Source organism: Vicia villosa, linkage group LG4 (genome assembly GCF_029867415.1).
Source record: "Vicia villosa cultivar HV-30 ecotype Madison, WI linkage group LG4, Vvil1.0, whole genome shotgun sequence".
In the NCBI taxonomy this organism is placed as follows: Eukaryota; Viridiplantae; Streptophyta; class Magnoliopsida; order Fabales; family Fabaceae; genus Vicia; species Vicia villosa.
The window spans coordinates 188,264,564-188,276,468 of NC_081183.1; the positions used below are offsets into that span (position 1 = coordinate 188,264,564).

At 34.3% G+C, this 11,905-nt stretch overlaps 1 protein-coding gene across 1 annotated transcript; it reads left to right on the forward strand.

Moving 5' to 3' along the window:
- Nucleotides 1-6,244: 6,244 nt before the first annotated feature.
- Nucleotides 6,245-11,140, forward strand: LOC131596434 (endo-1,4-beta-xylanase 1-like). Its single transcript, XM_058869080.1, has 7 exons — nucleotides 6,245-6,690; nucleotides 7,042-7,415; nucleotides 7,507-7,663; nucleotides 7,795-8,150; nucleotides 8,428-8,605; nucleotides 9,103-9,639; nucleotides 9,711-11,140. The coding sequence occupies exons 1-7, from the start codon at nucleotides 6,619-6,621 to the stop codon at nucleotides 10,824-10,826; spliced, it is 2,790 nt and encodes a 929-aa protein (XP_058725063.1). The 5' UTR covers nucleotides 6,245-6,618; the 3' UTR covers nucleotides 10,827-11,140.
- Nucleotides 11,141-11,905: the final 765 nt, after the last annotated feature.

An 11,905-nucleotide genomic window follows, 5' to 3' on the forward strand; every position in this document is an offset into this window, starting at 1 on the left:
TCTTCATCATCCTCCATCTTGAAGGCTTCATATTTCTGGATTAGAGCAAGAGCTTTAGTCTCCTTGACTTGAGCATTTCCCTCATGGGTCATTTTCACTGACTCATATATATCATGGGCAGTTTCCCTGTTAGATATCTTCTCATACTCAGCATGAGAGATAGCATTCAGCAAAATAGTCCTACATTTATGATGATTCTTGAAATCTTTCTTTTGATCATCAGTCATTTCGCTTCTTGTGAGCCTTACACCAGTAGCTTTAACAGGATGTTTGTAACCATCCAGCAGAAGATCCCATAGATCAGCATCCAGACCAAGAAAGTAACTTTCCAGTTTATCTTTCCAATATTCAAAGTTTTCACCATCGAATATTGGTGGTCTAGTATAACCATTGTTACCTTTGTATTGCTCAGCAGAGCCAGATGTAGATGCAGTTGGATTTGATTGAGATTCACCAACCATCTTTTACTTAAGCGTTTTTCTCTTCCTGAATCTTTTCTAAACACGGTTAAGTGCTTGCACCTTAGAACCGGCGCTCTGATGCCAATTGAAGGATAGAAAAACACTTAGAAAGGGGGGGGGGGGTTGAATAAGTGTAGTTTAAAAACTTGAATGATAAAAACAATTTGCACAGTTATTTTTATCCTGGTTCGTTGTTAACTAAACTACTCCAGTCCACCCCCACGGAGTGATTTACCTCACCTGAGGATTTAATCCACTAATCGCAACAGATTACAATGGTTTTCCACTTAGCCCACGACTAAGTCTTCTAGAGTATCCTGATCACAACCTGATCACTCTAGGAACAAATGCTTAGACACAAGCTAAGACTTTCTTAGAGTATCCTGACCACCACGTGATCACTCTAATTACAACTGCTTAGACACAAGCTAAGACTTCCTAGATTATCCTGATCAACACTTGATCACTCTAGTTACTTACAAATTAATGTAATCAAATAAGAGTTTTACAATGCTTCTGAAAAGCTATAATCACAACAGTGATATTTCTCTTAACGTTTAAGCTTAATCTCACTAATATATTACAACAGCAATGTAGTGAGCTTTGATGAAGATGAAGTTTCTGAGCTTTGAGTTTGAACAGCGTTTCAGCAAGTTTTTCAGAATTGGTTCTTTTCAAAATCGTCAACATTGCTTCTCATCAGAACTTCATATTTATAGGCACTTGAGAAGATGACCGTTGGGAGCATTTAATGCTTTGCGTGTTCCGTACAGCATTGCATTTAATGTTTCACGCTTTTGTCAACTACCTCGAGCCTTGTTCACGCTGTGTCTACTGACGTTGCCTTTAATAGCTTCCAACGTTCCTTTTGTCAGTCAGCGTAGCATGCCACCTGTACTTTCTTCTGATCTGATGTTTGTGAATAAAACGTTTGAATATCATCAGAGTCAAACAGCTTGGTGCATAGCATCTTCTTGTCTTCTGACCTTGAAGTGCTTCTGAGCGTGATACCATGAGAGCTTCAGTGCTTCTGCTTCTGAGCTCAAGTTCTTCTGATGCTTCCATAGACCCATGTTCTGATTCTGCCTTGACCATCTTCTGATGTCTTGCCAGACCATGTTCTGATGTTGCATGCTGAACCTTCTGAGACAAAGCTTCTGAGCGCTGATTTGTGCATACTCTTTATATATTTCCTGAAAGGGAATTTGCAATGTATTAGAGTACCACATTACCTCACACAAAATTCATATCCTTGTTATCATCAAAACTAAGAATATTGATCAGAACAAATCTTGTTCTAACAATCCTTTCCATAAAAGAGATTCATGACGTAGTGTTTAACCTAAATAAGGACAATTTACTTGACACTGATGACTTTGGAGGATTACTTTACCAAATTTATTGGAGAATTATCAAATATGATGTTTGTAATGCAATGTTACAATTCTTCGCATCATGATGGATACTTCCGAACTTCAATATTATCTTTGTCATCCTCCTGCCCAAAATAAAATATGCATTTATAATTGATAAATTTAGACCAATTTCTATGTGTAACTTCAAGTTTAAAATAATCACTAAGATCTTGGCCGACATATTTGTTAGTCTCTAGCGCATCCTACTTTCTAAATAGTAGAAGAGATTCATAAGAGGGAGAAACATCAAAGACTATATATGTTTGACTTCTGAAGCATTTAATATCTTGGACAAAAAGTGTTTTGGTGGTAATTTAGCAATTAAAGTGGATGTGAATAAGGCCTTTGATACCCTGAACTAGGACTTTCATCTCAAAGTGCTGAAGTGGTTTGGTTTTGGCACAGTTTTATTAGTGGATCCACTCTATATTATCTTCATCCCACCTATCAGTAACATCAATGGAGCCTCTCATAGAAACTTCAAGTGTGGGAGAGGTGTCAATCAAGGTGACCCTCTTTCACATATGCTTTTTAGTTTGGCTGATGAGGTCCTTTGCAGAAGTATCTCAAAGTTAGTTTTAGATGGATGCCTAAGGTCAATTATGAGTATCATAACCTTATGTATTCTCTCCGATATCCTGTATCCAAATGATATCCAATTATGAGTATCATAACCTTGTGTATTCTCTCTTACAATCTACGAAATATTTTGGAATGATTTTTGCAAAGGTAGAAACTTCCATGCTCACTGGTAGGTCTGTACCTACGATTTGTGAAATTTCCCCGTCCTTAAAACATCTTCGTGCACTTGGATTTCCAATTTTAGTGACTTATCAACGCACTAGAAGGAATAAGTGTTTTAGCAAATGATTTCCACCGAGTACATGAGCATAGTGGATCTTAGTGATTACAATAAAGTGTGATAGAATAAAACTGGAATATCTTGTATTTTATGCTGCAACGGTGTACAATACAATTCATGATGATAACTACTTAGACTATAAATAACTTTGTGTTTGGAGTTAAGTTTCTTCCTTTGTGATCTAGTAATTCCAGTGCGATACAATCTTCGCCACTCGCTTAGATGTTCTTCATCTTCTAGAAAAGGTACGTTCGTCACAGATATACGCCAGAAGTCTCTATGGAAAAGATCGAGTCGATGATAGATAATTAAAGATAAACACGATTAGGAGGTTGATTACAAACCTTTGATAGGATATTAGAAGTAATTACCTTCATTCTTCGAAAATTTTGATAGAGATTTGAATTTGGATCTAAGATGATCCATTCATGGAAGTTTCACATGAATTGAAGCTGAAACGATGCTCGATCGGATCAAACACGATGAATGTTCATGTTCGATTCTTAATGCTCTCAATTTGGTGACCTGAAAAGGTTACAAAATGGAGAACTGAAGAGTAGACATGAAATCATGAATAACGTAGGAATAAAAAGTCGATTCCCATAGATGGTGCCAATGTTCAATTTTAGAACCAGGATTGAATGTGATTAGTGAATTTGGAATCTTGACCTTGTGGTATTGATCTCCTATACGGCGGTGCGGGAGTGGCTCTGCAAGGTTAGCACTCCCAATACCCAAGTCAGTTCAAGATTCAATATGAGTGTAGTAGAAAATGGAGATAAGAAAATGTATCTTGCTTTCCGTGTGAAATGACTTTTATACCTTAGGACTCATCTATTTGGGCCTTTGGCCGGCCCAGAACACATGCTAAGTCCCAAAAAGAGCAAGAAGGTTGAAAATAGACCACATAATCGAATAACATATAGGTCTAATCGATTAGAAGTTGCTTGAAATCTAAGTTTCAAATTTTGCACTTCATAATCGATTAACCCTAAGGTATAATGGATTATTGTTGAACAAGTGACTTCAAGCACAAGAAGGAGGTTAAATTGTGGTATTTAAATATCTTGATTAAATTAAAATCCATTTACTTAAAACAATAGTTTGTGTTATTATAGTTAAAAATAGAGATAAAAGCAGCAAAAAAGGGAAGGATGCAAAAATAAAGAAAAGTAAATGACTAAAAGTAAAAAGAGATAGTTAAGAGAGATTGCACAAGGATTTATAGAGGTTCGAACGATCTCTTGGCCTGATCCTCTCCTCTAAGTCAACTTTTAGTGAAAAAAATGAATGAGAGAGAGAGAGAGATTATAAATTAAATTCTGGTGTGAGAAATAGTGAGGAGGCGCCCTCCTTATATAAGAGAAAATATAGCTCAAAAGTAAAACGATCATTGGGATTTTTAATGCTCATTATTTATATAGGATAAAATATAGCTCAAAAAGTAAAATGATCATTGAGATTTTTAATGTTCATAATCAATTATGCCATATGTATTATCAATTATCTAGTGTAAATATGGAAAGTTTACATATTATATTGTTACTAATCAATTGTCAACCCTAATAATCGATTATGAGACATTACAAATTATATTATTGACTAGGTGATACGTGGGAAGTATATAACAATATCGAAGTTGTAAAAAAGAGTTACCGTCCCCAGATCAATTACTGTTGTCTATCATATATATGTTTATGTAAGGGTATGAGATAAGAAATTTGCTTGTGCAGAATATGTAAAATATTTGATTTTCTTGATAATAAAAATGAGATTCCAAGACTATGATTCTTGTCCCCCAAATTCATTGATACTAATTGTCGTATTGATCGTAACAAGCATTATGATTTTAGTAGAAGATACTAAAACTAGTGGTAACGCCCACTTTCGTTGCCGTGTCTCCGAATTCTAAAACTGCCAATCGTCAACTTTTTCAGCATGATTTGCAAGCTTAGAGATCTTTTACAAAATAAAAGTTATCTCTCAATTAGCTTAGAGTTGCTTTCATAATCTCAAAACTAATTCCTTGATTTTCTAAATCACATATCATTTACGCCATTTCGACGCATAAACGATATTCTTGCGTTTCTAATTTCATAGCGAACATATTTCCTTTTAAAAGAGAAATTATAAAACAAAATTTGTATTCTTGTTACAATTAATACTCATATAATTCGCACGAGGCCTGTCGGTACAACAGTCCTCATGTTTCAGACGCTAAAGAATTTACTCAAACATTGCTAATGATAACATGGTATAGATATATGAACATACATGGTAAAAGCAAGAAAATAATCTGACAATGCAATGAATATCAATAATAATAATAATAAGAGTGCTTCAAGTGAGACCTTGTTTCCATAGAATAGGAGACAAAGATGACAACAACGAAATTCAAAGAAAGCTTCAAACTTGCATAAAACTATGAAAAAAAGAGCAATTCTTATCTAAAGATACTTGGGCCCATTTCCCTATGTTATAGTACATTTTATATGCTTATTTTGGCACTAATCGGTAGTTGAGTGCGATAATGGACGTGTAAAATTGCAAGAAACAACCAAGGAAAACCAACTAAAACATGGAATTTAAGAGCCATGACGGGCGTCATGGTTGTTGACGGGTTGCATGTCTTGGCTTTAACGTGCTAGATCTATAGAAAAAGTTAACTAACACATGAAATGAAAGTGAAAATCACAGAGTATGGATCCATGACAGACGTCATAAATGGTGACTGGATGCCTTTCATGGCTTCACGTGCCGAGTTCTTGTTTTTCCTTGTTCCCATAACAATTGTTCTTCCTTGTCATGATGGGTCAACTGTCATTCCTCTGTCGCTCCTCTTATACTTTTTCTTCTCTTCAACAGTCAGTGCCAAATGCTCTATAATTGAAGCATAGTGAAAATACCCATTTTTGGCAGTAAAATGCAAATAAAACATACAAAAAACATGGAAAGAAAACTACTTTTAAAAATAAAAATATTGATGATCACTATCCCTAACGGATGATCGATTATTCGGTGTAATTTTTACTCATACGGGAATACTTGAGACAGTAACCAACTAGCTACTTGCGTACAACATTTTCTGGTGATTTTATCATAGAAAAAGGGTCTTCAAAAACATTTGTCAGGAACTACAAAAGCCTAGTAAGAAAAAGTGAATCCCAAATTCGAAATTTATTATTATTATTTAGAGAAAAAAACACTTATTATTATTATTATTAATATTATTATTATTATTATTATTATTATTATTATTATTATTATTATTATTATTATTATTATTATTATTATTATTATTATTATTATTATTATTATTATTATTATTATTATTATTATTATTATTATTTTCCTCTGAATTTACAAAAGCACTCAAGAGTTTGTTTCTTTGACTAGTTGCACTCTCATAGCTCCAATGTCTGAAATTCAATTCCATTCCATTCCAATACGTAGGAAATTGAAAATGTAGTGTATATTTTTCAAATCCCACAATGATAATATATTATATACAGATTGAAAAGTCATTTCCACCTAACATTTCAAAATCTTGCACTCTAAGTCTCACACAAAATCAATCCAATTTCAAAGTTAATCAATTCTTTAAATCAAGGAACCAAAGAATCATTCCTTAACCTTTCATTTCAATTCAAGCATCACTAATCTGCAAGGTAAAGCAAAAAAGAACAGAAACAAACCCTAAAAAAAGTATACAAGAAAAATCAATGATCCCTAAGTTTTGAATGATAATCGATTATAAAATTAACTTAATTCCAAATTTTGATTATGAAATTGGAAGAAAATTTTCTGGTTGGTCCCTCAATTTTCCGTTGGCTTTACTCGCAAATTTGCTAGGTGAGAGAGTGGTGTATATATATGATTAATGAAGAGGTTCTTTACATGTTGTGTATCAAATTTTCACTCTAAACCGAAGCTTAAGAAATCTCAGTCTCAGGTTTGTTACTTATTTACCCTTGTCAGTTATTTTTTCTTTCTTTTATAGTTGTAGCTAACATGTTTGTTGAAATGCTTGTTAGTATGATTGAACATTATTCATAAATTAAGATGTTCGCTAAATACTTTTCTCGGATCCTTATTATAAGAAAAAGTTTATTTTTAGGTTCCTTGAATAATGAATATTTTTAAACTATATATGGATAAGATACATTATATCATACTTTATAATACTGACATTTTAAATTGAAAGTCTCTTTGACACGTGCAGTTACATTTAATAATTGTAGTGTTCGTGTTTGTATCAGTGCTTTATAGATCGCCTTTAGTAGTGATTTTGTTATGTTGTTAGATAATGGCAGGAAACATTTCTAACCCAAGTGGGAGCAATGCTGATAATATTTTGCTGAATCATGACTTCTCTGATGGGCTCAACTCTTGGCATCCCAATTCTTGCAAAGGCTATGTAATTTCAGCCAAAGCATGCGATCAAGCTGGAATTTCGATGGAGTCAGATCGTAATTATGCTGTTATCACTGACCGGAAGGAATGCTGGCAGGGTCTTGAGCAAAATATCACCGACAAAATTTTGGTTGGTTCCACTTACACAATTTCGGCTTTTGTTGGAGTGTCTGGCCCTGGCCTTTCTCAGGAATCTGCTGATGTAAAAGCTACACTGAAACTAGAATATCAAGGTTCAGATACACAATATTTGTTCATTGGAAGGTATAAAAGAAGTTGTTGTTTACTTTAACTACATTTTGTTTTTTGGATATTAAGGAAAATCCACTTACATGTTTACCATTGTTTTCTACAGTACTTCTGTTATAAAGGGTAGCTGGGAAAAGTTGGAAGGAACGTTTTCACTGTCTACTAAGCCCGACCGGATTATATTTTATTTGGAAGGACCTGCTCCTGGAGTTGACTTGCTTATAAGATCAGTAGAGATCAATTGCTCCAGTCCAAATAACAATGTATATCATGAATGAAATTACGAATTTCAAATACTGTTATTTATTTACGCAATTCTACATTCGTGTGCATTGGTTATTAGTCTATGATGGTTTCACACTAACTTGTGTACCGTTTTCTCTTATTTCGAAAGACCTTAAGCACAGTAGGATGTGTTTCTACTGGAGATGAAAACATCATAATAAATCCTCAATTTGAGGATGGCCTGAATAATTGGTCTGGAAGAGGCTGCAAGATTGTGTTGAATGATTCCATGGCAGATGGTAGAATTGTTCCAAAGTCTGGGAAATTGTTTGCACGCGCAACAGAACGAACACAAGCCTGGAACGGAATTCAGCAGGAGATAACTGGACGCGTGCAGCGCAAATTGGCCTATGAAATCACTGCTTTGGTTCGGATATATGGCAACAATGTCACTAGTGCCGATGTTCGAGCTACTTTGTGGGTTCAAACACCAGATTACCGAGAACAGTATATAGGCATTGCAAAGTAAGTCTTTACAAAAATCTTTAGATTTAATTCATAAACACTGCCAATGCCAAATATTTTTTACCAATAAATCGTCTGATTCAGCCGTGAATTTTAGATAGGCTCCCGAGCGTGTAATTTTCCTGTTTATTATTCTTGAAATTTTGATAAACATTAGTACATAACAAAAAGTCACTTGATATAGTATGATTCAGCCATGAACTTTATTCATTAGAGATAATCGAAAACTTCCTTAACATTTATGGTAGTTTCTGAACAATTCTGGTGTGTTCTAAAGTGTACAGGCAACAGATACAGATTGGGTGACACTGCAGGGAAAATTTCTTCTAAATGGTTCTCCATCAAAAGTGGTCCTTTATTTAGAGGGCCCTCCTTCTGGCACTGACATTCTTGTTAATAGTTTGGTTGTAAAGCATGCTGCTAAAACACCTCCTTCTATACCACCAAATGCAAAGGTTCGACTTTCGATGCATTTTCTCTAAATCACATTAGTAAAATTGCTGTAAAGATTTTTGTAAGCAGTCATCAACGAACGGAAAATATAGCCGAGCCTTTATGCAAAGATCAATCTTGTTTGTTATTATTAATGTTATTCCTGAAAATTTTGATTTGCACATCCATTGCTTAAGAATATAGCTTTTGCTGTAAACTCTTATTGGATAAACAGCTTATTTAAGCGCTTGCAGCATAAGTGTTTATCATATAAGTGCTTATCTATATGCTATTTTATAACAAAGGATAAAACTGTTTTCATTTAAGCTATAGGTTTTTTCATAAGTTATCATGGAGAGCTTATATGAAAATATGCTAAAAATAACTTATGGACATGTCATAAATTGTTCCCGATAGATAAGTTCAAATAAGTCGACTCAAACAAATCTTTAGTAAGCTTTGGATGTAACGTTGATTTTGTAAGTTTTTTAAGCAGCTGATAATTTATTTTAATCTGCAGAATGTTATTTTCGGGCTTAATATAATTGAGAACAGCAATCTATCTGATGACACCAAAGGTTGGTTTCCCCTTGGTAGCTGCACTTTAAATGTTAAAACCGGTTCTCCTCATATAGTTCCACCAATGGCAAGAGATTCTCTTGGACCTCACGAACTCCTAAGTGGTCGCTACATACATGTAACGAATAGAACACAAACTTGGAATGGTCCTGCTCAGGTTATCACTGACAAAGTGAAGCTTTTTTTGACTTACCAAGTATCTGCTTGGGTCCGGATTGGTTCTGGTTCAAGTGGGCCGCAGAATGTGAATGTTGCCCTTGGTGCTGACGACCAGTGGATCAATGGAGGACAGACCGAGGTTTCGGATAAGCAGTGGCATGAAATTGGTGGATCCTTTAGAATTGAAAAGCAACCATCAAAGCTTATGGTTTATATCCAAGGTCCTGCTTCTGGTGTAGATTTAATGGTTGCTGGACTTCAAATTTTCGCCGTTGATCGACGTGCAAGGTTTAGATATTTAAAGATGCAGACAGACAAGGTGATTTCTAATTTTTATTCTATTTTTATGTGATAATTTCCATTATTAAGATCTATTTCCCCAAACTGCAGATCCGGAAGCGTGATGTGGTCCTAAAATTCTCTGGGCTAGATGCTAGCAGTTACGTTAACACGACGGTGCAAGTTAGGCAAACACGAAATGATTTCCCGATTGGAACATGTATTAGCCGATCAAACATAGACAATGAAGATTTTGTCAACTTCCTTGTGAAACACTTCAACTGGGCTGTGTTTGCGAATGAGTTGAAGTGGTATTGGACTGAGGCACAACAAGGGAATTTAAATTACAAAGACGCTGATGATCTTTTAAGCTTGTGTGAAAAGTACAAGATAGAAACTCGTGGACACTGCATCTTCTGGGAAGTGGAACAAACCGTTCAACCATGGATTAAGTCACTGAATAATAATGATTTGATGACGGCAGTTCAAAACCGTTTAACCAGTCTTTTAACTCGTTACAAGGGTAAGTTCAGCCACTACGATGTTAACAATGAAATGCTGCATGGTTCATTTTACCAAGATAGATTAGGCAAAGATATAAGGGCAAACATGTTCAAAACTGCAAACCAACTCGATTCATCAGCTACATTGTTTGTGAATGATTATCATATTGAAGACGGATGCGACACAAAATCGTGTCCAAATAAATACACTCAACACATTCTTGATTTGCAAGACCAAGGTGCGCCAGTTGGCGGAATTGGAATTCAAGGTCATATTGATAACCCAGTTGGGCCTATTGTTTGCTCTTCGCTTGATAAATTAGGTATTCTTGGATTACCGATATGGTTTACTGAACTTGACGTGTCTTCTGCGAATGAATATGTGAGAGGTGATGATCTTGAAGTTATGCTACGAGAAGCTTTGGCTCACCCTGCTGTTGAAGGGATAATGTTGTGGGGATTCTGGGAGTTGTTTATGAGTAGAGATAATGCACATTTGGTTAATGCAGAAGGTGATATTAATGAAGCTGGTAAAAGGTTTCTAGCTTTGAAACAAGAGTGGCTATCTCATAGTCATGGTCATGTTGATGAGCTAGGTCAATTCAACTTTAGAGGGTTTTATGGAACATATAATGTGGATATTGTGACACCATCAAAGAAAATTTCTAAGACATTTGTGCTTGATAAAGGTGACAACCCAATGATGGTATCCATTGATTTATAAGCAAGTATCATGTTATGATTAAGAAAGTATCTTGATATAAAATAATTAATATATGTGTGTGGTTTTATCATTGGGTTGGATGAAACACAATGGTGTTGGATATTGCAATGTTGTCATGTTTCCGGTGTTTTGCCACTTCGGCAAATAAATAAAATGGTTTTACTTTAACTTCTTTGTAATTTTAATTAGTGTTCTAAATATTTATTTGATGGTCACTCTAATTAAAACTTTGGAAATTAAATATTAAATAGGATAAATATTAAATTGCCAAAGTGATGAATATTTACTTGTTGGTGCTAAGTATTATTTATGCCAGGATTTGAATTCAGGTTGTTTATTCGTTTTTAATTGGAGTTTACTAGTGTCTACTTGAGCTATATCACTTAATAATTTTTTTTTTCATTTTAATTGATGTCGTAAATTGTAATATAAAACAAAGTTATTTGAATATCTTTACATTCATTACTGAAAAGCTATACAACAGAAGTGGGCTAGTGTCATTTGGGCTATAATATAGAAGAAAGCTAGTGTCATTTGGGCTATACATGACTAACGGAATTTCTTAACGCACTCCATAAGTCTCTAACACACCGCAAAAACATTATTATGTTTTCAGACAGAGTCAGTCCAATCAACGTATATGTCCCCGTTCTAATTTTAAAAATAGGTTCAAATTTTAAATATAAATATAATTAAAATAATTAAAAGACACAAAAAAAACAATTATGTATTAATCAATGATAAAGTTAATTATAACTTTTTAAGTTTTGATTTATCTCAATTTTTGTATGTATTGTGTTTTTATCATAGCATTTTTTTATTTATTAAATTTTTATTATAACATTTTATTTATTTTGACTAATATTTTTGGGAAAAATAGGACCTTTCAAAAATTTGGGGCCTCCCAAAATTTGAGGCCCTGTGCTGTAGCACTTCATGCACATGCACAGGGCCGGCCCTGTTCCCAGATGCGAAAAATACTATTATGCTCTCAGATTCTAGAGATGTATTTTCAGACGTGCCAAAAAGTTATTGATGAGATAATTATTCCGGAGATATATATTCGTAAAAATTTCAAA

Bases quoted from the DNA above. Each gene is read 5' to 3' on its own strand.
- LOC131596434 (XM_058869080.1), top strand. From the start codon at position 6,619: ATGAAGAGGTTCTTTACATGTTGTGTATCAAATTTTCACTCTAAACCG. The intron at 6,691-7,041 runs GTTTGTTACTTA...TTATGTTGTTAG, and splicing joins TTAAGAAATCTCAGTCTCAG to ATAATGGCAGGAAACATTTC. The intron at 8,606-9,102 runs GTTCGACTTTCG...TTTAATCTGCAG, and splicing joins CTATACCACCAAATGCAAAG to AATGTTATTTTCGGGCTTAA.